This window comes from Poecilia mexicana, unplaced genomic scaffold, assembly GCF_051168715.1.
Source record: "Poecilia mexicana isolate PSO_F unplaced genomic scaffold, ASM5116871v1 scaffold_17, whole genome shotgun sequence".
NCBI lineage: Eukaryota > Metazoa > Chordata > Actinopteri > Cyprinodontiformes > Poeciliidae > Poecilia > Poecilia mexicana.
In genome coordinates this window covers 13,038,097-13,065,344 of record NW_028263386.1, presented here as the reverse complement: position 1 = coordinate 13,065,344, position 27,248 = coordinate 13,038,097, and the positions used below count along the sequence as shown (strand labels likewise).

Here is a 27,248-nt window from a genome sequence, read left to right as displayed (position 1 = left end):
TTGTTTAGTAACTATGGGACTTTGGGAGGCTATTAGTTGCGATGGGTTTTATTTATTGGTATAAAGGATTAAAGGGGGCTGAATATAAATGCACTGCTCTCCTTTTAGTTTTTAAAAAATTCACATTTTTATTTATTTTTTTTTAATGTTGATTCAACAACATGTGAATTTTGTGTAAATCTGAACCTGCTGTCTTTGGCAGAAAAGAGACATATATATTTTAAAATCTTTCAGCACATGATGGCAGAAGTGTAGATTAAACCTTTGACCAGACAATCATCTGTCCTGTTGTAACCCATGAGTGAGACACTGAATCATACCATGTCACCTCTCCATAAATGTTACTCATAAAGCGTTTGAGTTCTGCACTGTAAAACAAAGTCTTGATAAACGTAGCTTTGTGCAGAGGTCTTTCAGTGACAGAGAGCTATGCACAGTTCAGTGAGACGACCAGTAAAAGTTATCAGCCGTTCTTATCAGCCTACTCATATTTTAACCCCTTCCAACCATAAACCAGCAGAGAGACCGCAGTCTGTCGGTGCAGCATTTCTTTTTCTCATTTACAATGTAGCGGCGATAATTAAAAAGGCATTATTGACTTCAGCATGTTCTAATCTCTCCGACAGCTGCAGCAAAAGACGGTCATGTTGATCCTGAACACGCCCGTGCTGGAAAGCAGTGAGGTAGGTTTACTTATCAAGCTGTTACATAAGTCAGAGCTAAGATAGAAGGTGCACAGATTTTTTTTTATTTTTTATGTCAATATATCCTTTAAAGTACAGTCATCTGTTCCTGTAACTGATAAAAGCTCTTCTTTGTTGAGTGAAATGACTGGCTGGTTATTGATACCGTTCACAGCCAGATTTGTGACACAATCCTCCACCCTCTCTTTTGTTTTTGGGGATTTGAAGTTTGCATGCGGTTTATAGATTTGGGTGTCATTATCCATTTCTTACATAAACTGCAGGTGGAGAAGCTGTTCCTCATCAATGAAAAGCATTGTAATCCCAGTGTTTGCTTTAATGCTTTTCTTCGTGCATGAGTTGTGTGGACAGTTTTTAATCGCCACTTTTGTACTTATCCGATGTGAATAATTCAAATCTTACATGCATACTTCATTTCAATAGGCGCGCATTAAAAGCATCTTAAGAGATTTGCATGATCGTTTGCTTCAGCTCCAAGGGTACGATGTGGAGAGCGTCTTGGGAAAAGAAGTGGGTCCCTTGGCCGTTTATGTCCGAGTCGTCACCAGGAAGCCTGCCCTGTGGATGGGCCTGGAAGAGATCTGCCTCCAAGCCTGCTGATAGCAAGCCTCAGACTTTGACTGCCTCCAGCAATCTGCACACTGGGCCTTGGTCTGAGCCAGTTTATCCTCCACTCCCCCTTCCGAAGGCCTCCTCTGACAGCTTGAGGCTGTTCTGAAGAGAAGGGGGCTGCAAAAAGACAAGGTCTTGTTTGTGTTAATGATATGTGATCCTGTGCAGCAGGAGTTGACAGCCCAAGGGTAGACCAGTGGCATGCAGGCTGTCAAACCAGCCCATGTGGATCATTAACTGTGAATGAGTCTGAGTTTTGACTTTAAAAGAATTATTTTCCAACCGTTCTACCTCTGTATTGAAAAAAAACAACAAAAAAACACTGACTCTGCCAATAAAATAACTTATTTTTGCTGACTTTGCTTTGTGTTTCCTGCTGCATTTCCTTTAACACCAATTTTCATACAGACTGCTCACAGACCACAATCCTTTCACTTTATCATTGTTTCTTTATTACAGATTTATAAACACATTTTCAAGGTTTTATACAAACTATATAAAAGATCATGCTCTGGCTCTTATACAAAGTTAGAAATTATAAAACATGTACCATATCAGGTATGACATCATGTAAATGCAGTGGTAAAATAATTTAATACAGAGAAAACAATCCCACAAAAAATATGGCAGCAACAACATATTTTCCAGTGCCATTATGGTAAGCTTAATACATCTGGTACAGATGGTAAAGACAAGTGTCTGTTGAGGTATGTCTTCTAAAAGTCTCACAGTTCATAGAAGATTAAAAAAAGTGTGTCACCGGCCCTCTGAGCTCGCCGAGCCTGCAAACGAGGCGCTGGGCATCTGCTTAAAGAACTCTCGGAGCCCAGTGAGCTCCCTGGTTAGCTGCTCGATGGTTTTGTGGAGTTTGTCGTTTTCGTTGCTCAGTTCGATCATCTTCTGCTGCATCTCCAAGTTGCGCCTCTTGGCTTTGTCCCTGCTTTTTCTCACCGCAATGTTATTCCTTTCGCGCCTCTGCCGATACTCCACGCTGAACCTGTCCACCGACTTCTTTCCCTTCTCCCTGCCCATCTTCCTCGGGGACGACTTGGCGGAGACGGGCTCCGGGGTGGTCGGCGGAGTCGGCTGTCCCGTGGGGAGGCTGACGGAGGTCTGGGCGCAGGTCTCGATCTGGGAGGGCAGGGATGAGGACATGTCGCTGTCGCTCCAGTCGGACTCCTGCTTGATCGGGGCGCAGAACGCCCCCTTCTCCGGCGCGCCGTCCTGCTTGGCGTAGACAGCCGACAGCTGCTGCTGCATCATGCCGCCGGACAGCACGGCGCTCTGCAGGTTGTAGAAGTCCGGCTTCTCCTGCTTCACGGTGTTGAACAGGTCGAGGAAGAGCTCGTCGTTGCACAGCTCCAGGTTCGGCACCGACGTCATGGAGTCGATGTACTGGCTGAAGTCGATGGCGCTCTCGTCGTCGTACATGGCTGGAGTGGTGGTGCTCAGCTCCACCATGGTGCTCTCCTCGCCCACGCCGTCAGCCCTGCTGCCCGGCTTTGAGACCCCCTGCTGCGGCCCCCCAAGCTTGTTGCTCTCATAGAAGTTAGCAGGCTCCATCGCCCAACTCATGTTGCATTGTGGGGACACGCAGTGAGAGTCCAGGCTGTATATATCACACATGAACCCTGCTGGCTTGTCCACGTGGTTAGAGAATTAAAAAAAACAAACAACTTTTTTTTTTAAAAAGTAGCCCACTGCTGTGGCAACTCAGCTGCACGACAACCTTGCAGATTTTCTCTCTGCAATTCTTCAAGTAAATAAAAATCTCGGATGGCTTTCTTGTTCCTGCACCTTGACTGTCAGGATGCTGTCAGTGCTATCTTAGCGGACTGTCACTTCTCTGAGGCAGCGCTAGTTTCGCGGAGTGTTTTGTATCGTTCCCCGCTGACGTCACACACGCCGCCCTCTTACGAGCCACTCAAATCCAAACACGGGTCACGTGGTACCTCGTTTGAGTAGGTAGGGGGCGTGATGCTCACACCGCCCACTTTTTACTATGACCGTATGAATGGTTCAGGGTTGTTTACATAGTGCAGGATGTGCTCTGGCTGTTGGGAACAGGATTAAATTTATCACCAAGGAAATTGGCAGAGGAATTATTCAGCTACAAAAAAAAGTATTATTGCTGTAGTGATGCAAAAAAAAAAAAAAAGATAGAAAAAGTTTAGTCAGAGCCAGGGAGGGGCAACTACTTACACCCTGCACGTTTTACAAAGAACAGCGAAGACGGTACTGAAGGAGACAAACAATTCTCCGAATCTCCCATCCCATTTCTCCATTCATTGCCCTTCAGCAGAACATCTTCACTTGTTTCAACATAGCAAAAATTATTGTAGCGCAACTGGGTCCTGACATGTGTTCAGCTTTCTGATGTTTACTTTAGTTCTGGCAGAGCATCTTATCATCATAACAGGGTTTATGAAATGTACACATGACGAGGAATCAGCTGATTCATTTACAGACCTTATTGAAAAGTTGTTTTTTTTGTTTGTTTGTTTTTTTGTAGCTAAAGTGTATTCATTACAGTTTTTACATATGTATTTGTTGCAGACTTGTGATGATTATACTATACGGCTAATTAATATCAGAAAATTAAATACCAGTGGGAAGAATATTTTTTTAGATGCACTCAACAATTAACTGGGGCTCCTAATAGTATGGATTACATAATCAGTGTGGCGTTGTATGGAGACATGGGGCATTCAGGAAGTCCAGGTTGCTTTCTTGACAATGCTGAGATTAGATATAGGGTTTAGGTCAGGCAGGTCTGCTGGCCTGCCAAGGACTGTGGGACCATTAAACTAGATATTGGTACTTTTGGCAAAAGCGATCCGCTGACCACGATCCAAGTTCCGTTGAAAAATTAAATCAGTGTCTCAATAAAGCTTGTCGGAAGAGGGAAACATGATGTACTCTAATATTTCCAGGTAATGGTTGTACTTTGGACTTCATAAAACAGTGGATCAGTACCAGCAGATGACATGGTTGCCCAAACATTTGCTGACTGTGGAAACTTTAAACTGAACCTTAATCAACTTACGATTCTATGCTTCTTCACTCTTTCTTCAGACTCAGTTCAAAATGTACTTTCACATTAGAGAACTTCAGACCCCTTAATACCGGCCTTTCTTCTCCCTTGTGCAAGAAGTTCACTTCTTAAGTGGCTTAATTCAAGGAATGCACCATTTGTAGCCCATATGCTGGATTCTAATGTGTGTGGTTGTTCTGGAAGCCCTGTGGCCAGCTACAGTCCGCGTCCCTTTTTCTGCCAATCCTTCCACTTTATTTTCCATTAATAAACTTGAATTAAACACTTCATGATCAGCCAGCCTCTTTAGTTATGATACCAGTCAAGTTGAGTGTGTCATTGTTTCGGCTGGACAACTGTTGAGTCAGCAGTCTTGCGTATTCCATAACACAGTGGCCTTAATTACATAATTACTTTAAAATGATTTAATTTGTTTCTGTATTTAAATATCTTCAATAAATGACTTTATGTAACTATTAGAATTGTGGTGCTTCTTTTCTTGTAACCCGCCAGTCATTAAAATGAACTTCAACCCATGCATCTTGACTCAAATGATGCTATGGTTCACTTGAAATATTGAAATAACTGGAAAGTCTCTCTTTATTAATCATATAAAAAAGCTAAATTGTTGTCTTTCAAAATATTATGACAAGCTTTAGTTCCTCTTTATATGGTGAAGTAAAAGTTTAAAAGGCCTTGGACATAAAGGAATGATTTGCAGGATTTGTATCAAATGAATCAGCATGAGATTTTTGTGAATTTAAATTGACAAACAATTTCCGGGTATAACTTTTCAAATTTATCAGTCACTTTGTGAAATACAGTTGACTGAGGAATTCGGCTTTATGCATGTTAGATCATTTCTAAGTCCTCCACATGAAGAGGCAGGAGGCGTATTTCCCATGCAACATGCTTTTATTATTATTATTTTTTTTGCAATGGTCTTATGATACTGGGCTGTTTACATACTGCAGGATATGCGCTGACTGGTTGGAACGTGTCAAAAGGAACATAAGCTTCCGTCTCCAAATGTGGCAGAGGAAGTATTCTGATGATTTTCAAGGAAAGTAAAAGTCCTATCACACAAAGACGCAACAAAAAAGTGTGATGTTAACATGCAAGTAAGAACCGTATCAGAAGTACAGGAAATCTCTGTTGTTGTCTTGCTCTGAGTAGTGAAACTGGAAATGTTCAATTTGGAAGTCAAAATGTTTCCCATTAAAAAAAAGAGGTCTGAGAGGCATTTAAAGAATTCACAATATTTTCTAAACTTTTCAATTCTTCTTAAGCTTTTATAACTGAAAAAAAAAACTGTTGAATAAACCGTACTTTCAGGTAGAATTTCTTAAAAAATATTACAAACATGATGTTCAGAGAAATAACTAAATAAACAAAAACCAAACCTAATTAGTTTTAGATATTTTCTGTGTGATTCATAGTAGGACATTAGGAGGCATTGCGTCAAACATTGCTAAGAAAAAGTGATAAAAGACATGTTTTTGATCATCTTTTATGACCAGTGGTCTCTCTAGGAGGTGCCCTTAAGTCACACATGGACTGACAACTTCTCGGAAATGTTTCTCATCTTTTCCATTTAGGATGTTTGGTACTTTTCCTCTCTCCCTTTCACTTCCAGCATGGAAACTGCACCTCATGGTGGTGAATGTTTGTATTTGCAGGATGTTTCTGCAGGAGCAATGTACGCACGTTTATTAAATGTCAGTACTTCAGACCTTCCTTTCTTTGCTTATTTTTAAGCAACTTAAAATCCGTTGATTTTATTTATTTATTTAAAAAAAATGCAGTTTCTTTACTTCATTTTGTCTTAAAGGTGACAAACTAAAACTCCCCCAACACCCAACATGTGCAGAGAAGGGATGTAGATGACCCGGTTTTAGTCTTGGGGGCATTTGGTTTGTCATTTCTCCCTTTGTGTTGGGTGTGGGGTGGGATGACCGAAACTTTGTTTTGCTGGGTGTGGTTTCTTCTCAAATGTAAATGACCCATGCCTAGGGCTGAGAGCTTGTAGGAAAAAGTGTGAGGCAGTGTCACTGAATTGGTTTTGAAGTATGGAGAGCCATTTCAGCCTAAATTAAATAAATAAATGAGTAAAATAAATAAACAAATGAGTAAAAAAATAAATAAAATAAATGGGTAAAATAAATAAATCCAGCTTGCTGGATTCTAATGTGTGTGGTTGCTCTGGAAGCCCTGGCATCTTTATTCCCATTTATATTTATTCATTTACACATTTATTTATTCCCAGATTTATTTATGCCTGGCCTTTTTTAATTTCCCTATTTTCCATTTTCATTTATGCTTTTTCATTTATCTATTTTTTATTTATCCATTTTTCATTATTTATTTTCCCTATTTGGCTGAAATGGCTCTCCATAGTTTAGACTCTATGCAATTAAACTTACACATCTTATTTCATAAAACTGATTGCAGGGCTTACAACTAAGACTTCAGTCGTAAAATAAATTACTTTATAAATGAAAATATATTGCAGAAATGGTTAAAATTTGTAAAGCACTATAGCCTTTTTTTGTACTACGCCCGAGTTATTTCAGTGATTTATCGCTTTAATGTTGCCTTAATTTTGATGATCTGACATTTATGTTTGTGTTTATAATAACATGGCGGAAGCAGAAAATGGGCTTCTACTTGTTGGACCGAACCAAACCAACCCGGACTATCGGTGCATACAAGACATTCCGTAACATTACTTTAGCACCAAATATAAGCATAGGAGACCTTTCAAACTAATGCTGTGTATTTTTAGGAAGAAAAAACCCCGCATACGTTTTATTTAAAAGCTACAAAATAAATCCCTCTTCAGGACACCCACCCCTCCAACCATAAACTGAACTTACTTAGGAAGCCGGAAACTGCAGAGCATTCAGGGTTTGTGATTGGCTGAAAGTTCCCCGCGAAAATGACGTAACACACAATTTCGCGCCACATCTGTAGCAGTCGGACGCCTGTACAAGAAGAGGTAAGAAAACAACAAATTCGTCAATTTTTTTGAAAGGTAAGCAGCTTTTATGACCGGTTCGTCGCAGTGGGGCTCGTTAGGCGAGCTGACCGGAATGCAAACGGAGCGGTTTGTTTTGTATAAAGCGATATTTAAAGCTGAAAGCAAGTGAGATGGGGTATTGTCTCCCTGGAGCCACATGCCAAATGGTGGCCGAAGTGTTGCTAGAGCAAGAAATACCTCGGTGTTAAAAAGCTTTAGTCGTTTAATCCACTTTAACGACTAAGTATGAAAGATGTTCTGTATGTTTATCCAAAACATTCAAGGTTTAAACGATCGACGTGCTATATAAGCGAAACTTAATTTTATTTCTATTTTGTAATTTATCTACCTGCGATGTTGTTTGCTGTGAAGCACTTTGGTCAGCTGAAGCTGTTGTAAAGGTACTATATAGATAAACTTTTACTTGACTTGCAAGTTGTACGTTTTGTCATGCTTGCCTTTTAAGTATTTTGTTAATTATTGGAAAAGAAAATCCTATATGGTCAAAGATAAATCCCGAGTATTTTGGCAGTGCTATAACACTGCTAAACTATTTATCTGTTTTTTTAGATTTATATTTCACCTGTGAGAATGTAAAATAAAACTGCCAAGTTTTTCTCCATGCATACTTGCAGCTTCTCAGTTGACCTCCTTGAGGAAATCATTAAAAATATGACTATGCAAATATAATTTGAATGAAATACCCCAAATGTCATTCATCTTATGTTAAAAAAAAAGCACGTAAAGAAAACAACAGCATGAGGTACATTACGTTATGTTATCCATATTCTGCCCAGATCTCCCACCAACCATGTCTTCCCCTGCTTCAACACCCGGTGGCCGCAAACGTGGAAGGAATACCAACCCTGCCACATGTAAGTTCAGCTTTTTAATTTAACTTCAGAAAAAAAATGTATGCAAAGTTACCAAATCACATTGTAACTTGAAGTTGGAGCTCACTCTTATCTTTTGTCTGTTACCCAATCCCAGCAAGCAGTGAGGGTCCCATCTCGCCTCCTTCCCAGAGGCGCCGAGGCCAAGACTCCTCCGGTGGCGACCTGATGCCGATGCCGACGTCCCCAGCCACGGACGTCCTCAGTCCGGCTGCCCCTCAGGACACCTCTCTGCTCTCCAGTCCGAGACCATCAGGTACTTTTGTGCTCATCTATTCCATAAACGAGAGGAAATGAAATCAGACCATGTGTCTAATTTAATTTCATTTATGCAGTTATGCCAAATGAAGCGGACATAAGTTCCCCTCTGGGTTACTGGACCCCGAGCTCCAGGGTTGAAGGGACCCCGAGCTCTAGGGTTGAAGGGACGCCGCGCAGTGGTGTGCGTGGCACGCCGGCCAGACAGCGCCCTGATCTGGGGTCAGTCAGGAAGGCTCCCCAGGTGGATCTTCAGTCGGATCAGGTCGGTTTCAATTGGTCGCCTTCTGCTTACGCGTTGGTATGAAACTCGGGAGTTAAAAGTTGGTTTTTGTTTCCCAGCCAAGCACAGACGGTGCAGTAGCCAGTGAACCCAATGCAGGCCACAGGCTGGTGATCTGGGGGACTGACGTCAACGTTGGAACTTGCAAGGAGAAGTTCCAGGTATAGCAGATTAAAACTGACAGCCACTGACTGATGTCTTTCAGTGTTGGAGATGGACTGGGTGTTTTTAATCGCGCTGCTCCTGTAATTCCAGAGGTTTCTGCAGAGGTTCACTGACCCGACCTCCACTGAGGATGAGAACGCTGGTCTGGATCTAAACGAGCCGCTATACATGCAGAAGCTAGAAGAGGTGGTGTATTCATTTAACTCGGAACCTTCGCACAGTTACATCAGGAATCTTTATGATGATTTTTTTTTTCCTCCTGTCTAAAGTTGACTTTCCTATGTTAATCTGTCAGATCAGTGTTGTTGGTGATCCCGTCCTGAACGTGAACTGTCGACATGTGCAGTCGTTTGATGCAGAGCTGTACAGACAGCTCATCTGCTATCCACAGGTAAAGAACCATGAGGCTTTTAAAACACTGGTCCAGATTCTGATCTTCATCTAAATATCAAGTTGGCAACTTCTAAAATCCAAAAAGCATTTTTTTGTGTTTGCACCTATTAAATTAAAACTATTTAAAGAACATTTTCCTTTCTTTTAAGTTTTACAACAAAGAAAGCCTCTGACCTTTCTAAATGACAACATAAATAAGCAGTAATCAACAGTGTTTACATTCAAGAGACATTCAATGATGCTGAGCCTCCTTTCTTTCTTTTTTTTTAATATATGTCATCATAGGACTCAAAACATTAGTCTTCTCACATCAGTTTTTGGCCAAAGTTAGTAAGCGACTCCATGTTCAGGTCAGAGAGCCTCATAAAGGTTTGGAGCCACAGCTTTGTGTGACTCCATAGACCTGCAGGGAGGAGCAAAGTGCTTTATTTTTAGGATCTTCTTGGGCCCTACTGTAGTTTTCTTCTTAAAACTTAGTGAGATCCTGCAGGACTTGACAAGGATCCTGGTATTACTTGCTTTTTGCACCACATGAGGATCTCACAAGATTCTGCACGGGATCCTGCTGTAAATTCTATCTTCAGCTTCAGAAGGATCCAGTAAAATTCTGAAGGGATCCTACGGTCGTTTTCTCTTAGAGATTTATTGGAATCCCTCATGACCTTGGCTGGATCCTTGTGATTCGACAGAAGTTCTAAAACATTTGCTGCTCCTTCGTCAGCGCTACTTTGCCAGCATTCACTCAGTCATTACCAAAGGTTAGAAGATTAGCAATATTTACAGAATATAAATGAACTTCGGCTTTTGTTGGCGTCTTTTTAGACCTTCCTATGGTTTGTATGTTGTTTTTTAAATGTGTTCCGCCATGTCTGCAGGAAGTCATCCCGACCTTCGACATGGCGGTCAATGAGCTTTTCTTTGAGCGTTTCCCCGACTCGGTCCTGGAGTACCAGATCCAGGTCCGCCCGTACAACGCCCTGAAGACCCGAAACATGAGGAGCCTCAACCCAGAAGGTGCGCCCCCAGTGACTCGCCAGATGAACACGCATGCAAAGTATTCCGTCCCATATTTAGTGTGGGCTTTCTGTGAACTGTGACGCGTCGCGTTTCTCCTCCGCAGACATCGATCAGCTGATCACCATCAGCGGCATGGTGATCCGCACCTCGCAGCTCATCCCCGAGATGCAGGAGGCGTTCTTCCAGTGCCAGGTGTGCGCCTTCAGCGCCCGGGCGGAGGTGGATCGCGGCCGGATCGCCGAGCCAGCCGTGTGTCGCCACTGCAACACCACCCACAGCATGGCGCTCGTTCACAATCGCTCACTCTTTTCAGACAAACAGATGGTGAGAGTTCGCTTGGTGGGCAGATTGCGCACCACCGTCGACGCCTGTTCTCGGAGCGCGTCAGGTGGTAATTAGCGACGCGGTGGCCAAGGTCGTGACATCTGTTCCGTTTGTTGATCAGATCAAAATCCAAGAGTCCCCCGAAGACATGCCTGCGGGCCAGACGCCGCACACGACTATTGTGTACGCTCACAACGACCTGGTGGACAAGGTCCAGCCAGGAGACCGAGTGAACATCACGGGTCAGTTCTGTTAAATTTCCCATTAGTTGCTGCGAATATTTCTGTGAATTTGTTTTTGTACCAAAGCAGAGATGCTTGAAAACTTCAAAACATTTATTTTGTTTTGAATTTTGATATTGAATTTAAAGCTCGTGATGTGAAATGTCTTTAAGTTGTTTAAATATTCCTTTTGTATTTCACTCAAACTCAGATGGACAATAGTTTAGCTTAAATCAAGGAATAATAAAGATTTCTCCATATTCCAACTTGTCTTTTAAGTTGCTCTTTGTCTATTTTCTACGGGATAATCACATTCAGTGATCTCAGATTTTATTTCAGTGGCCGCAGGTTATGTTCTGTTTCTGTATAAGTCACTGCAGTAATACAAATACAGGAAGTTTATTGGCTCAGGTTAGATTAAAATAGAACAGCCCTACACATTTGAACAATATGATACAAATATCTTCTGTGCTTCACGTCAAACCTTTGGCAGGTACACGTCAACGTTTCCAGATAAACTCTTTTGCGTTCAGATTATTTGCATCTTCTTTGAATTTGGTTCTTGGCAGCCGATTCTAAGCTAAAATGGCGTCGTATTTAAACATCGCTTGTTCTTACTGCTGCTGTTCACTCATGGCAAAAGTTTTTGTCACCCTAAAACCACAAACTTTAAGACACTTTTTTTAGGCTTTTATTTGGTAGATCGACACAAAACAGTGCATGACTCACTGCATCCTTCTTTTTTTCTTTTTTTTAAGAATACATCCTCACCACGACTCTCTCCCCTCTTTTGAACGCAGGCATCTACAGAGCGGTCCCGATGCGCGTTAACCCCCGTCAAAGCAACGTGAAGTCGGTCTACAAAACTCACATAGACGCCATCCACTTCCGTAAGACGGATGAAAAGCGCCTGCACGGCTTGGACGAAGAGGCCGAGCAGAAGCTGTTCACCGAAGACCGCGTGCAGACCCTGAAGGAGCTGGCGGCCAAACCCGACGTTTACGAGCGCCTCGCCTCTGCCCTGGCGCCGAGCATCTACGAACACGAGGACATCAAGAAGGTGAGTGACGGAGAGCGAGCGACGCTAGAATCCAAAGGCGTCTGTGGCGGCCTGTAGTGGTTGCCTCACGAAGCTGTTGACAGACTCTGAAGACGTTTTCATGGTCCTGATGATCGGGTGTATGGTCAATTTGGACAGTGTGCATGTTGGAACATTTATGAACCAATTTTATTATAAAAAGAAAGCTTATAATAAGTAGCTAAATTCAGCACACCCACCTGCTGTGCCTCGATGTGCAGCATGTTGCTCTGTTGACTCTCTGAACAGAGATTCGGTTTTGGGGGGGAAAAAGCGACGAGTTAACATGAAACGAAAAGTCATTGCAGAGCGCAGAATCAACTAGTCTAAAAGTCCACTAGTTGGTTCAACCCCTACTGTCCAGCATAGCCAGATGCTTAAGAAAATCTAACAAAAGGATCAACATATTTCTCCCAAGGAATATTCTAGAATGTTATTCATTTCCCAATTCTGCAGCAAACAGACATGCAAGATTTGCAGAATGATTGTAGATGTTTGTTTATTCCTGCCTTACTCAATATCCATTTCCACCTCAAAATGTTCAGCTTCTGTTAACTAACTTACCAATACCTCATCAAAAGAAATTGGGTTGGCAAAGTATTCATGTTGCAGTGTAATCGAGAAAATCGGCAGCATTGTTGAAACTAAAATGATTTAAGAGTTTATTAGTGCTTTGCAATACAGAAAAGTAACAAAAAGTAATTTTTTGTTTTTTTAAATCGCAGCAGAAGAACTTTTCTCTTATTGATTTTGCCCTAATTGAGAAAATGCCAAAAATCTTGTTGCTGTATTTGATTAGCTTCTTCTCCTTTTTTAGAAACACTGCTGTAATATCAAAAGCGGCATTGACTGTTATTTTATTACATTATTTATTTATTTTTTTTCAGAATTGATATCAAGTTTAAAATTTCACAATGGTTGTGTCTCGGAAACGCATTCGTCTGTGTGGCATGGTTGGCAGCATGTAACTCGGAGCATTTTTCCCTCCACCTCCGTTTCAGGGCATCCTGCTGCAGCTGTTCGGCGGCACCCGCAAAGACTTCAGTCAGACGGGCCGGGGCCACTTCCGGGCCGAGGTCAACATCCTCCTCTGCGGAGATCCCGGCACCAGCAAGTCTCAGCTGCTCCAGTACGTCTACAACCTGGTGCCCCGCGGCCAGTACACGTCGGGGAAGGGCTCCAGCGCCGTGGGTCTCACCGCCTACGTGATGAAGGATCCGGAGACCAGGCAGCTGGTCCTGCAGACGGGCGCCCTGGTGCTGAGCGACAACGGCATCTGCTGCATTGACGAATTTGACAAGATGAGCGACAACACGCGTTCGGTGCTGCACGAGGTCATGGAGCAGCAGACCCTCTCCATCGCCAAGGTGCGTTTGGCGGGGCTTCTCAACGTGTGGCGAGTGGAAGACTGAGCTCAGGCATTTATCTTGGTGGGGGGTGGGGGGAGAATGTAAAAGAGATTTAGCTTTCCTATTCGCTCTCCGCAGGCGGGAATCATCTGCCAGCTGAACGCCCGCACCGCTGTGCTGGCCGCCGCGAACCCCGTGGAGTCTCAGTGGAACCCGAAAAAGACGACGATCGAGAACATCCAGCTGCCCCACACGCTGCTGTCCAGGTAATGAGCAAACAATGGTGAGAAAAACTGCTCACGCTGTGCTTAAAAACAGAACAAAAAGAACAAACTCGTCCACCAGAAATAAATCAATACAATTTTATTTGGCAGTCCAAATCCCTGCTTTCACCAAAGATTAGCTTTTTTTTTTCTCCGTCTTTCTAGTGTGTGTGTGTGTGTGTGTGTGTGTGTGTGTGTGTGTGTGTGTGTGTGTGTGTGTGTGTATCACATTCCTTTTTGCTATTTAAGAAAAAAAAAAAAGTGCCTGATTTAAATGAGCAGGTTGGCCAGCTCAACCTCCTCCTCTTCTACTCCAGCACGCCGTTTGTCTGCTGCCACTTTTTAAACGCACTTGTCCTGCTCCGTCAGATTCGACCTGATTTTCCTGATGCTGGATCCCCAAGACGAGGCTTACGACCGCAGGCTGGCTCACCACCTGGTGTCCCTTTACTACCAGAGCGAGGAGCAGATGGAGGAAGAGTTCCTCGACATGGCCGTGTTAAAGGACTACATCGCATACGCGCGGACGTACATTAATCCGAGACTGAGCGAGGAGGCCAGCCAGGCCCTCATCGAGGTTTGGTTTGTTTTGTGGGATTGGCGGGGGGGGGAGTTGAACCAGCTTTAGCGCACCTCCCAGCACTGTATATGCAGCCTGCTTTTATAAACTTTGACGTTTTTTTCATGGTCCAACATTAAACTAGTGAATAACTAAGAAAAATTGTCTTATGCACATTAGTTTTTACTTTATGACTACTGAAAACAACAAACTGTTCAATTTGATCTCAGTATGAATCTAGCTGACTGTGGAAATAAAGTTTCCAATTTTTGGTTGTAATGTTAAGAAAACCTGAAAAGCTTAAATAAAATGGAGCTCTGCGCAACAGTGATTCTAGTCCACGGTTTGCAACCTTTACAACCCAAAGAGCCATTTTTGCTCTGAAGACGACTTATTAGAAAGTCATTTAGTCACATGACTGCTTAAAAAAGACAACTTTTTAGACAAATATCTACTTTAAATAATTCCTTGCCATTTTTAAAGAACTAGTGTTTTATTTCTGTTTTTATAATTGAGAAAGAAAAAGATAAACATAAGAAAATGGATATTTTAAGGGAAAAAAAATCTGACTCCAAACTAATGACAAGGAAAACTGATCTAAAAACACAATACTGGTCATTTTAGTGTCAGTCTTTATGGAAATTCAGTGCAAATATTGCAGAAAGACAATCAGCTGCAACTGTTAAAAACTTGACTTGTTGTTATATCTGTATTTAAAAACCCTAACTGGCTCCTGTTAATTTCTACCTGAAGTTATTTGGACGGTCCAAAGAGCCAACAGTTCCAGTCCGTCATGGCTGCAGCTCACCATGTTCCTGTTTGTTTCAGGCCTATGTGGACATGAGGAAGATCGGCAGCGGCCATGGGATGGTGTCTGCCTACCCCAGGCAGCTGGAGTCCCTGATCCGCTTGGCGGAGGCGCACGCCAAGGTCCGCTTCTCCGAGAAGGTGGAGACCATCGACGTGGAGGAGGCCAAGCGGCTGCACAGAGAGGCCCTCAAACAGTCGGCCACCGACCCCAGGACCGGATTTGTCGACATCTCAATTCTGACGACGGGTATGCAGCAGCGGCCCTTACCGTTCTGTATTCTCCCCCCCGTGAGCCATGTCTCAAGTCCGCCATCTTTGCGTTTGACAGGTATGAGCGCTACGGCGCGCAAACGTAAGGAGGAGGTGGCCCAGGCACTGAGGAAGCTGATCGAGACCAAAGGAAAGACGCCGGCCATGAAGTACCAACAGCTCCTCAATGACCTCAGGGGACAGTCTGAAACCGTAAGTGTTTTAAATCGACCGTAGTGTTTGGTCTGGTCGGCCCTTGCGCAGTGATCCTTCTCAGTTCAGCCAAAGAGAAGCAGGTGTTTTAATTTGCAACTCTGGTAATTTCAACCTTCTTCTCCTCGCCTCGTGTCCTTTTTATAACAAAAACTTCTGTTGGTATCGCTTTCAGAATACATTTTCTAAGGTTTGAAATGCCTTCTCACTTCCTGTGTTCACTTCCTCTTCTGCCGACCCGCTTGCAGGCGATCACCAAGGAGCTGTTCGACGAGGCGCTGCGAGCCTTGGCCGACGACGATTACCTGACTGTCACCGGGAAAACCGTCCGCCTGCTCGCCTGAGGTCGCACGCCGCGATCTCAAACCCTGTTTCAATGTCTTTTTGTACAAAGTAAGAAAAGTTTGAGTAAAAACGACCATTTATCATTCTGATATTTAAAAATATGGTCAGAATTAAATCAGCGACTCTGAAGGGTTCGGGTCAGTTTTTGTGTAGAAAACATGGCGTGGAGTGGACGGCTTGTAAACAAATTCATACACAGGCTGACGTAGTAATATTAAAAATATATATTTTGTTTGTTATAAATTTTGACGTAAACTTTTTTTTTTTTTCATGCTCTATTGTATGATGTGTAGTTCAAATGTAGCTTGCCTAAATGCGTGTTAATAGAAGAAAAATAAAATGTTGCGCATGAAAAATGTTTGTTGGTTTTTTTTTTATTGTAGTTTTGCAGTCTGTGTCTTATAAGTTGTTCAGTTAAAATATTTAACGTTTCTGGACTTTTGTATGTTTTGCATAATTTCCAATAAAGGATAATCAAATTTTCAGAGAGTGAAATAATTGGAATTGTTTTGATGAGTGCATATTTTACTCTAAATAAATTTGCTTTAGCTTCCGACAAGGCTTAAAATCAATCTATTAATCTAAATGACTTCTAAAGAGGCTAATTCACATCTCATGACTTTATTTAGGCTCTGAAATATTTTTTATCAGACTTTTCAACACTGCTGTTGTCTTATCAGCTGCTGCTTCAGGATGTGCTCAAGCTGCGATTTCCTGGATTCTAACACTGAATCTGGAGGGTACTGAGTTTTGAGCTTCTTTAATGAATATCTGGTCCCCACACAGCCTGTTTAAATATTTTATGTAAAGTATAAATCACCATTAATGAACGTATGGTTTCATTGATCCTAATTATTTTTTTTTTTACATTTGGAGTGCTGATGGGTTTAAAATCTACATGAAAATATATTTTGCATTTGTTAAAATTAACAAATGTAATGCAACAAATGTGAATGTTGAAATGCATGTGCAAAAGTCTTGGGTCATTGTAGCACTTTTTTAAAAGAATGCCTCCAAGTACTCCAGATTTTTTTTTTCTTTCTGCAAAATGTTAAGCATCGAGTCGGCCGTATTATGAAATTAAATTGCCTTTGTCTTAAATGAAGTGAACAAACTTCACAACTTTAAAACAACGGCACAGTCCAATGAAGTGTAGAAAATAATTGCGTATGAAAATGGATTAAAAAAAAAATATAGTGTAAATTGAGTAAAAGTGCAAAACTGTCCATGGATCTGACAGGCCAAGGGAAACATTCAAGATCTTCTGGGCATTATCAGCTTTTTCACAAATGCTATTTCAGTTCTGGCCTAACAAACTTAACCACACAGGACCAAATTTGTATGCAGAGGAATGCATAAATTAGAAACGATACTACACAGAACATAGGTAAAATGTAAATATTTGTAACATAAAACATGTAAAAATATGCCAATGCATGTAACTATGCATTAAAAACGAATAAAAATTTCTTGCGTGGTGTTTGATGTTATTTAATTTTTTTTATAGTTTGAGCCTCTTAACTCAACCCTAGGAATAAATAATACAAACGTTCCCAAACACAACACTGCATACAATCCAGTGTTGTTTACACTTTAACTTAGAGTATTAAATCACTGATCTAAACCACGTTAAAGGTCTGCAACAAGGTGTATGACTTTTGGTTTAAAACTTTTGCACGGTGCTGCAGACATGTGAGAAGACATCTCTATTAACAGATGTTTTTTTTTTTTCTCAGGACATGTTTGCTCTTTTAAAACCACCGATCGTATCGGTAACCGCATCCTGACTTCCACAGCAAGAGGAAATGGCAAGAATGATGAAAGATTAAGTTGACCAAATCATTACAGCATATATGCTTAGGTATACTTTTGTCACACAACACACAATGCTGCAGGATTAAAAACAATGCAAGATAAATATTTTTAAGTAGTTCCACAGTGCAATGAAGTAGAGCGTCTCAACCTGACTTGTAATAAAAGGTTTTTATTGGCGAAATTAAAAAGACTGAGATTCAAGCACAGGGCCATCTTTAGAGAGTAACCCTTGAGCTTTTCAGATTCAATTACATTACAACCAAAACCTATACGTACTTTACTCTACTTGGTTTGTTTCTTCACCATTAGTTGAACATACACCACAATGAAGACTTTTAGAAGAGGGTTAGCTTATAAAATTATATCCCTAGCTTTAAACATCTCAAGGCGCGTAGTTCAATCCATCATCTGGAAACAGAGTTGAAAGACATGGTTGTCTACCTAAACGGAAACCTTGGCGAGAAGAGAGTAAAACTGAAAAACAGCAAAGAGTAGTAACTCTGGAGCTGCAGACAGGACAAGTATCTGTCATAAACTCCACAAATCAGGCCTTTACAGCAGACTAGCGAGAAGGAAGCAATAAGAAGTCTTGTTTCGAGTTTGCCTCTAGCCAAATTTGGGACAAAGCACACAACAGTCTAGACCAAACTACTGCACACTACTTTGAAAGCACAACTCCTGTTAACCATGGTGGTGGCAGGATTATGCTATGGATCAGTTACATATTCTCTGATCGTGACAGAGAATATGTCACGATCAGACATATTCTGAACAGCCTTTATGTTCAAAACTTGCAGAGGATTTGAGGCTCTATATGGAAAAAGGGTGTTTACAAATAAGTGTCACATTTTACAGATTATTATTAGTAAAAAAAAAAAATAAAAACCCGTAAACCGTCTTATCGTTTCCATCCACTTTACGTATGTCATATAGAATGATAATCTTATCTTGAATGTGAACAAAAGAAAGGAAGTGATTGTAAATTAAAAAAAAAAAAGGGTTAGATCAAACACTATTTCCATCAAGGGAGAAGAAGTGGAGACGGAGTATAATACCTTGGTGTTAAACAGAAACAAGAAGGGACAAAACAGACTATACTTTTTCAGGTTGTTTAGATTCTTTAGTGTAGATGTTGCTTATCTTCTCTGTTGTGGAAAGTGCAATCTTTTCTGCCATCATCTGTCTGAGTAGCTGCATCAGGGCCAGGGACTAAAGGCTAAACAAGCTGGGTCTGTTCTGGAACCCCAGGGGATTATTGGACTTTATATTATATATATATATATATATATATATATATATATATATATATATATATATATAATGAATAAAATTACAGACAAGCATCCCCATCATAATAATACTATATAACAGTGTCTTCAGTCAGAGGACTCACCAGAATCGCTACAATACAGACCACCACCTTTGAAGAAAATTGTATTCTGACAACATGTAGTTTTCCTTTGTAATAAACGGTCTTTTTGAGCTGAATTGAATTGAAAATCCCAGTAAAATGCGTTCAAGTTCGAGGCTGTAGTGATACAAACTGTAACAAAAGTTCTTCAAGGGGTACGAATGCTTTTGCAAAGCAGCATATGCAGGGCAGAGCAGCTTGCAGTGCGCTGGTCCGCCGGTGTGCTGCTGCTGCTGTGTCTTCCTCAGTGTTACCCGCTCCGATGTTCACACCTCTGTGTGCTTCTGGACTCGGCTGAAGAAGATGGCGGCCTCCTCAGGTTTGTGTGCGCTCTTAACATCCACAGCAACACAAAGCGCATCAGAAGCTCCCACATCGCTGTTATTTCGTCCACCAAACAATGATAGTACCTAACGCGAGGCGGTTATATAGCTGCTCTTATTTGTAACGGTCCTCTTTAATATGTAATTCCGACAGAGCGCTCGCCACCACGGGACGTATATATGTCGTGAAGCTAACCTAGCTAAAGGAAGGCCAGGAAATAGCCTGTCCCGTGAGTTAGCTAAAAGAGCTCGTTGTATCAAAAAACCATTACAGATGCCGAGTATTTGCAAAGACAAGAAAGGTATCTGGCTATTTTAATGCATTCATGAGTTTAGAATGGATTGAGTTTCCAATATGGACGGTATATTCTGACAGTATAGCTATTATTAAGCTACCAGAATATTCGAGCACGGCGCTGAATGCCCAGTCCAATATATCTTGCTAGCTGCTGACTTCATCCGACTAACTTGCACGAAAAAGCAGAAATAAAGTCAAAATGTGTGAACTGTAATGAAATTAACTAATAGGAAAACGTAAAAACGTTTGTTTCTTCTCTGCGACATATAACGTGTATGGAAATGTTTATGATGAGATATGTGGTTGAATTTTATTCGCTTTCCGCATGCTCGTAGCTAGCACTTTTTAAATTAACATTGTTAATTTAATTTGGTGTTAATGAAACGCTTCAACAGTCTCTCGTTAAATACCATTGCTTTAGCTGGGCGGGGTCGCGTTAACAGACGCTTTTCGGTCGCTGAAATGTTGTAGCTAATGTGAACGGCATGCTGCCTTCCAGCAAATAGTCGAAACCCACATCTGCTTTAGCGCTCAACAGGAAGCGTGGTCGCAAATAAATTAAGCATTAAAATGGGTTTCTGCGCTGATCCTTACGCAGTTTTTAAAAGGAAATAAAATATTATCCCAAAGTCTACAACACATATTTTAAACGTGGTTTCGGTATGCAAAGTGTACAATCTAGGAAGTATTTTCTTAATCGAAACTGTTTCAGGAAAAGTTTGCGCGACCTGTCGAGTGAGTTCAACCTCGCCTTTTTCTTGGGTGCATCTTTTTTGTTTATTCAGAGCAACGTGATGGACTGCAGTTCTCAAATGCAGTTAAAAAAAAATGCACCCAAACAGCAGGGCTTTTCTTTGTGTAAATGCACAGAACATCCGATGTGAGATCGGTGTTATACAATGGAGACATAAACACTGTGTGTCAGAACAGAGCGTTTCTAATAATATACCAAGATGACATGAGTTTGTTGAAAGACTCAAGATTTTAGGAACTAACCTACTGGAGAAATTGATGTTCCCAACCACGCTCATAGCACTGAAAAGTTAATACTTAGGATGTGTTGTGGATCTTAATCATATAAACCTAAGCCCTTTTTCACAATTACCTTAGCTGTGGTGTGGTAACTTAAAGTTAAGAACTAAGGAACTGGTGATTATCTGTACAAACTCACTCTGATTAGTATATGCATCCTAAAATAAATAGATCCCATCCTAGGTTTTGAAGAAGACATTTTTGAATGGGAAGTAGAAGGTCCTTCAAAACTGCATGACCTTTATTGGGCCAAGGTGTTTTTTTTTTTTTTTTCCCCCAAGGTGTTTTTTGCCTGTGATGTATCAAATATGATCATGGTATTTGGAATACACTAATTGCACATGTATTATTTAGTTCATCTAAAAAAATCTTCAGGTAAAGAAAAACTTTTTTGTTGAAACAAAAATAACGAGTTCATAGTTTTGTTGCATTTGATGACCAGTAAAATACATTTTTGGATCCCCCCTCCCTCAATATTTATCCTGCTGATCAGAACAGGACAAGGAACAAGTGGCAGATTCCATTAGCAGACTGATTTAGTGCCGATTTAATCTAAATGTAATGACCTTTAAAAGCTGTTTTATATTACAAGTTTATTCAATGTAAAGATTTTTTTATTTTCCTGCTTTAAATTAAAGTAAGCAGGTAGTTTATTAAAATGGATTGTTTAACAACAGCCTTTTGTATTTTTTTTTTTCAAAACTATTTTTGAATGCTTCACTTTGATGGGTAAAAAGGGCATAAATTGAGGCATTAACAAGGAAAAAAATCTGTCATGTCTGTAGACAGCTAAAAATGTACAGGTATTATTTCTAAAGTCAGATAACTATAAATTGCTGATGTGATTTTCTAGTTATTCTATATTTAAAAAATGACAATCTTTTAACAATTTTCAGCATAAATGGATATATTCAGAAAATGGTAGGGAGCGGAGGGTATCTCAGGCTACTGCTGAGCTGAGACAAAGCTCGAGTTTTGAGAGGAAACCTGTCAAAGTCTGAATGTGACGAATGATTGACGGAGAAGAAAATAATCATTTGCTGGTGGTGGTGGGGGAGATTTTTTTATTTTTGCACGTTCGGTCTTCTGCTCCCATCATAATCATAAATAACAAGCTCTTTTCACTTCCTTTTTGTATGACTCTAGTTTCAGGATCTTCCTTTGAATAAGCAAGCGCTTTTTCTTCCACGTCCACCACACCTCCAGTCTTAAGTTGTGAGCAGCTCGTCATCCACTGTCAGGCCGCAGAGTCGATGCCAACATATCATCTGTCTTCCAAGAACCTCCCACACCCCATAGCCGAACGCTTGATTGAAAAGTTTTGCACTGTTAAAATGAAGTCTGCTGTTGCAACACCCCTCAGAAGTTGACTGACCCTGACTCATTTGTTAAAAATTGCCGCTATACTTCCATGTACTGTAGATCTTGTGACCCTTTCCAAAGAGTTTTCAGAAAAGCAGGATTCTGTGAAGGCTCATTGTTATGCAGCATCAGATATCTATAGTGACCTGGTATCAAATTTGATGCAACTCCACAGTTGGGAGAGCAATTGTGCTGTAAGCTGTGCTCGAGTTGAAGACTATCAAGTCATTTCTTGTATCTGTCGATCCTGTTGTTACATGTTTAAAGCTCAGTAGATACAAAAGCCTTTAACTAGGTGAACATTTTAAAGCAACAAAGCAATGGAAAAGCTTACTTGAAAGGAAATGAGTCATAAATTGAAATAAGAAATCTGTTTTGCTAGGGTAGCTACTGATTAGGCTTTCAGTTTATTGGTTCAACTCTGTTAATCTAATTCACAGGTGTCAAACTGCAGTCCTCAAGGGCCACTGCCCTGCAACTTTGAGATGTGCCTCTGCTGCACCACACCTGAATTGAATAATTAGATCATTAGCAAGGCTCTGGAGAACTTAGCTACACAAGAAGGAGGTAGTTAAGCCGTTTCATTCCTGTGGCACATCTAAAAACCGCAGGACAGCGCCTCTTGAGGACTGGAGTTTGACACCACTGGAATTCTATGTTGTTTTTTTAAGTTTTGACCTGAGAACAATTTAGCTAATTCATTCTATAGTGATCGGTTTTACCAAGTTCAACATGTCCCCATGACAGGGGAGTCAAAATCTCAGGAGTATAAAACAGACTAGCTTACTGTAAATAATCTTCTCAGTTTTCCTGTTATCTGCCATAATTCCATCACTGCAGGAATTTTTGGTTTTTAATTGCTTCTTAAATGTTTTGTGCTTTCTGTAACTTTATTTTGTAGAACTCCACTGATTTTGAAAATTGCTGTGTGTCAGTTTATTTTACTTCCAGCAATAAGAACTTCTACAGTGAAGGGTGTTATGATGACCTGGAAACTGACTCTAGGCTTGTGATGTTTGACTGGGAAAATATGAGCTTTAGCCCAGCAACTTAGCAGTTGGTGTTAAGATAAAAATCGTCTTCACTTTGGTCACCAGCTGATATTAATCTTTTTTTTTTTTTTTTTTCTTTCCCCTTTCTGGTTAGTCGAAGCACACACCAGAGGCCAAACCAGACCAACCTGATGAGTGAGGCCTGACTTGTTGGGCGTTTACTCGTGTTTGGTCATTCAGGGTGGTTTGTGGTTGTATTGGAGTACACAGCCCTGCCTAAAGAAAGCCTTTTCTGTCTTTGAGTCAGAGTGTGCTTGGCTTTTGACTCTTCTGATAGATGAATAAACACCTTCATGATTGTCAGGGCTATAAGTTACCCCCCAGAGCATTGCACTCAGATAAAATGATCAATAAGACCCATCATCTCTCAGTGACTGGTAGGAATCCAAAGAATATCATCCACGGTCATTTTATCCTCCATCTTAGAAAATAGATTTTTTTTTTCTTTTTTTTTTTTTCACAAAAGTGCCACAACTTATCAATTTTAACAGCTTGTTCTGAAAGGAGTACGGTACATTAGGTGCTTGGGTGGCAGCCACAACAACAGATTAATTCATGCGATGTCGTGCTATTGATTGTATAATTTATAATGTTGGATAATGATCCAGCTGCATGGCACAAGGTTCACAAAGAAATGTGAGATCATTTTTATTGATTTGTTCTCTTATCATATAAACAGACCTTATAAAAGTGATCATATGGCTCTTTGTTTACCTTTAGGAGTTAAAGTCCCACGCAATTTTCGCTTGTTGGAAGAGCTTGAAGAGGGCCAGAAGGGTGAAGGTGATGGCACAGTCAGCTGGGGCCTTGAGGATGATGAAGACATGACTCTCACAAGGTGGACAGGCATGATCATTGGACCAGCCAGAGTAAGCAGATCTGCTTCACTAGTTTATAATGGGTGGGGGGGGAGACAGTCTGTTAACGAGTATATATACTTGCTGTGCATGTACTAGAACTGATATTTTTTTGTCCTTTTGGTTTTTCAGACCAACTATGAGAACAGAATATACAGCCTGAAAGTGGAATGTGGACCTAGATACCCAGAGACAGCACCGACTGTTAGATTTGTAACAAAAATTAGCATGAATGGGATAAATAATTCCAATGGGACGGTGAGTTTCATCACAAATCTGACAAAGTGAAGTGTTGGTGTAAAGATCATAGGTTGTTTTACATGAACATGGCCTATGAGATTCTTGCAGCACAATTACCTTGAATAGGAAAACAATACAATGGTTTTTACACTGAAATTTAACGTTTTAAAATTAACACTTTAACTTTTTTGTTGTCAAGCAGTTGCTAATCCATTCTGCTCCAGTATTTCAAACACAGAATTAGTCTCTGAAATGAATTAAATGCAGTCCTTGGTATGTGTCAAATTTTAACACCAGAAACCGTTTGAGGCAGTTGTGCAACAGTAGTCCAGAGTGGCGTTTTAAACCCTGGTCCTGAAGGCACACTGCCCTGCATGCTTAAGGTGTTTCCCTGCTTCAGCACACCTGACTTCAGTTGATGGCTGATTAGCAGATTTTAGCTGAAGTGAATCTGAATTAGGCATGTTGAAGCAGGTAAACAACTTCAAACATGCAGGGCAAGTGTGGCTTGAGGTCCACGGTTGAGAAACACTGTTCTAGAGGTTAAAGCTAAAATGCATCATGTGACCATTTTTCCTCTTTTTTTTTTTTTTTTTTAACAAGCACCATCAGTTCTCACTCATGTCTGTTACAGAAACAAATTTGACTTGATGTGCCCATAAGTTTTGTCAGAGCAGTTATCAGGTCCAGCAGCAGAAACTGTCATATTCTTGTTGAAGAAGGAAATAAATGCCAATTTTATCTTAATTATTTTGATAATGTATTGCAGATTTAATGTAATATGGTAAAACTGTTAAAAATTCATAAATATTGGAGCTGCAGTTTTTTTTATGATGAACAATAATTGCCAGATGAAGAACATAATTGGCATTTCATTTGAAATCTGCCAGTGAAATCTTAAGTCAGAAGATGATTCACATTTCTCAGGTAATCTTCAAGTTGAACTCATAAATCCTTTGTATTCAATAGTGGCCCAGAAAAGTCTGTTTTCAAGGCCTGAGTGGCTTGGCGCTTACATAAGGAACTTAATGTAGAACAAGACAATGATGAATGCTGCTGTCTGGGGCTTGATTTTAAAGTTATTTTTCACTAGATTATAACAAGACAAAGAAGGCAAAGAAAAAAGCACAACTAACAGCATTGGCCTTTCGTGGAACCTTGACCCCAACTTCTGCAAAGAAGTGTGGCTGTGTAGTCAGATTATGTTAAAGTTGGATAAAATGCAACATGACCATTCTTACTGCAGATGCCTTGAAAACTGCTGGGCCAAATCTCTCAGGCATAATAACAAACTGATATTGGCTAACTAGCCTGCAGTCAGCTGCCTAAAAGTTATCCTTCCCATAATTTGTCTGCTTTCATATTTATAAATGGTGCTGCTTTTGTTTACACAAAATTACAGTATTTTTGTTTTTGGGCCATATTTCAAGAAGAAATATTTCCTGTTTGGGTCACTGAACTGACTTGTTGCGCCATAATGCATACCACTGTATTAAACTCTGGTCATTCCTCTACTTTTGTGGTATTAAAAAGGACATGCAACTGTAGAAAATGTTTGACAAACAATTTTGAATCCCTAATTTGTTATGTTCAGTCCATAACTAATTTTATACTGAGGTCTTAGAAAGAAATAATTGATTTATTTATTTTTTGTCATCCCCCCCTTTCCCTTCTTTGTCTCCTAGGTGGATTCACGTAGCATACCAATATTAGCAAAATGGCAGAATTCTTATAGCATTAAAATTGTTCTTCAAGAGTTAAGGCGTCTAATGATGTCCAAAGAAAATATGAAGCTTCCACAACCACCAGAAGGACAAACCTACAGCACTTAATCGTAATGGATTGTTTCGACCCTCTGTCTTAAACCTTACTCTCTTAGAAATATTGTGTAAAGTCATCAAGAGGCTCACTTCGCACATCAACAGTATCGTCTTCAAGATCAAGATTGGACTTTCTTATTACATAGCTCATTTTAAAAGAGAAATGTCCCAGCAGTTAAGCACTGAATAGATAGTTATGACTACAAGACCACAGTTATCTGCTTTTTATTAGTTTGACAATGAATTTTATGTTTGACCTGTTCCAGCTTGAGTAGGCTTGAAGAGGGAAGCATGATGCCACACAGGTTGTACCAGATTTCCAATAGTTTTCTGTTCAAATGATGAATCACTGAAGTCAGAGCAACATGGGTGTCCGAAGGCATGTTCTGTAACTAATACCTAGTCAAAGAGAAGCCAAGTATTTGACTTGTTAGACAAATTTTTAGCAGGTTCATGGAAATATCCACATTGCTGAACCTGTGACTGTAGTCTAAAAGTAGTGTCACAAGGTGATTTTCTTTTTTTTATAAATATATAAATATATATCTGTATTTGACACACAACCAATGTTTCTGTTCTGCAGCTCTTTGACATGTAACAGACGTTGAAGCCTGTTCTGTTCTGAAACCCTTGCATTTAACTTCTAGTGAAAATGGCAGGTGTATGAACTTGTGATTTTCTGAAATTAAAATCACTGTCTGCAAAAAAGAGAGAGAAAAAGATGCATTGGTTTTGAATTTTTGACTGATTCCTCTTGCAGTTTCAAATTTCTCCACTAGAGGGCCTTCAAGGAAGCCAATTCATTTTCTTGAGAAGTTTAGGAGACAACAGGTTAACTTCCCTTGTACTGCAGAAACTTGATAAGGACTGCAAATATTTGCTCCAAACTTTTAATATGTCTTTGTACCAAATGCAAATATTTATACAGCAAATATCCTTAAGGCTGGTAACATTAGTAATTGAAAACATACTTTGGTAATAAGAGAGGATACTGTTTCCTTAAACTGTGCCCTTTTTACCTTTAAACCGTGTTATTAAAATGACCAAGAAGGCAATTAAATGTGTTTAGATACATCTTAATAATTAGGAATATTATTGAGAATGTAATTTATTTCACTAATGGGAGCAAACAGTGTTTTATTTCAAATTAGTCCTATAAAGATTCATTACTGTGTAAAATATTTTGTGTATTTTTGCACAATCTTGATGATTATAGTTTACATCTAATGAAAACACAGACATTAGTTTC

At 40.3% G+C, this 27,248-nt stretch overlaps 4 protein-coding genes across 7 annotated transcripts in view; 3 read left to right on the top strand and 1 right to left on the bottom strand.

The window, feature by feature from the left end:
* The window catches only part of spidr (scaffold protein involved in DNA repair), a 43,479-nt gene extending 41,806 nt beyond the window's left edge, over positions 1 to 1,673 (top strand). Inside the window, exons 19-20 of one of the 2 annotated variants that reach the window (XM_015008425.2) lie at positions 627 to 683; positions 1,128 to 1,673. In XM_015008425.2, the coding sequence (XP_014863911.2) occupies positions 627 to 683; positions 1,128 to 1,304 (234 nt within the window). In that variant the 3' untranslated portion in view covers positions 1,305 to 1,673. The remainder of the gene's footprint in view (positions 1 to 626; positions 684 to 1,127) is intronic. The other variant, XM_015008434.2, reaches the window with a different exon arrangement.
* Positions 1,674 to 1,745: 72 nt separating this feature from the next.
* On the bottom strand, positions 1,746 to 3,179 carry cebpd (CCAAT enhancer binding protein delta). The gene has a single exon (XM_015008607.2). The coding sequence runs from the start codon at positions 2,940 to 2,942 to the stop codon at positions 2,073 to 2,075; it is 870 nt and encodes a 289-aa protein (XP_014864093.2). The 5' UTR covers positions 2,943 to 3,179; the 3' UTR covers positions 1,746 to 2,072.
* A 4,061-nt stretch (positions 3,180 to 7,240) lies between these two features.
* On the top strand, positions 7,241 to 16,145 carry mcm4 (minichromosome maintenance complex component 4). 2 transcript variants are annotated; one of them, XM_015008403.2, is made up of 17 exons: positions 7,241 to 7,348; positions 8,167 to 8,244; positions 8,360 to 8,518; positions 8,598 to 8,785; positions 8,863 to 8,964; positions 9,059 to 9,154; positions 9,264 to 9,359; positions 10,237 to 10,375; positions 10,482 to 10,702; positions 10,824 to 10,944; positions 11,724 to 11,983; positions 13,003 to 13,368; positions 13,489 to 13,616; positions 13,983 to 14,190; positions 15,001 to 15,229; positions 15,311 to 15,444; positions 15,693 to 16,145. In XM_015008403.2, the coding sequence occupies exons 2-17, from the start codon at positions 8,181 to 8,183 to the stop codon at positions 15,786 to 15,788; spliced, it is 2,607 nt and encodes an 868-aa protein (XP_014863889.2). In that variant the 5' UTR covers positions 7,241 to 7,348; positions 8,167 to 8,180; the 3' UTR covers positions 15,789 to 16,145. The 2 variants fall into 2 exon arrangements, with proteins under 2 accessions (XP_014863889.2, XP_014863898.2); XM_015008412.2 differs by having other exon boundaries at positions 7,333 to 7,384.
* Positions 16,146 to 19,179: 3,034 nt separating this feature from the next.
* On the top strand, positions 19,180 to 26,721 carry ube2v2 (ubiquitin-conjugating enzyme E2 variant 2). Of its 2 annotated transcripts, XM_088014603.1 has the most exons (4): positions 19,180 to 19,334; positions 23,803 to 23,951; positions 24,072 to 24,197; positions 25,865 to 26,721. In XM_088014603.1, the coding sequence occupies exons 1-4, from the start codon at positions 19,319 to 19,321 to the stop codon at positions 26,009 to 26,011; spliced, it is 438 nt and encodes a 145-aa protein (XP_087870729.1). In that variant the 5' UTR covers positions 19,180 to 19,318; the 3' UTR covers positions 26,012 to 26,721. The 2 variants fall into 2 exon arrangements, with proteins under 2 accessions (XP_087870729.1, XP_014863877.2); XM_015008391.2 differs by lacking the exon at positions 19,180 to 19,334 and having other exon boundaries at positions 23,766 to 23,951.
* The last annotated feature ends 527 nt before the right edge of the window (positions 26,722 to 27,248 follow it).

Excerpts from the sequence above, each read along its gene's own strand:
- cebpd (XM_015008607.2), bottom strand. The coding sequence starts at position 2,942 with ATGTGTGATATATACAGCCTGGACTCTCACTGCGTGTCCCCACAATGC.
- mcm4 (XM_015008403.2), top strand. The coding sequence starts at position 8,181 with ATGTCTTCCCCTGCTTCAACACCCGGTGGCCGCAAACGTGGAAGGAAT. Across the intron at positions 8,245-8,359 it reads GAATACCAACCCTGCCACAT|CAAGCAGTGAGGGTCCCATC; the intron begins GTAAGTTCAGCT and ends ACCCAATCCCAG. Across the intron at positions 10,945-11,723 it reads AGACCGAGTGAACATCACGG|GCATCTACAGAGCGGTCCCG; the intron begins GTCAGTTCTGTT and ends TTTTGAACGCAG.
- ube2v2 (XM_015008391.2), top strand. The coding sequence starts at position 23,781 with ATGGCTCTTTGTTTACCTTTAGGAGTTAAAGTCCCACGCAATTTTCGC. Across the intron at positions 23,952-24,071 it reads TGATCATTGGACCAGCCAGA|ACCAACTATGAGAACAGAAT; the intron begins GTAAGCAGATCT and ends TTGGTTTTTCAG. Across the intron at positions 24,198-25,864 it reads TAAATAATTCCAATGGGACG|GTGGATTCACGTAGCATACC; the intron begins GTGAGTTTCATC and ends TTTGTCTCCTAG.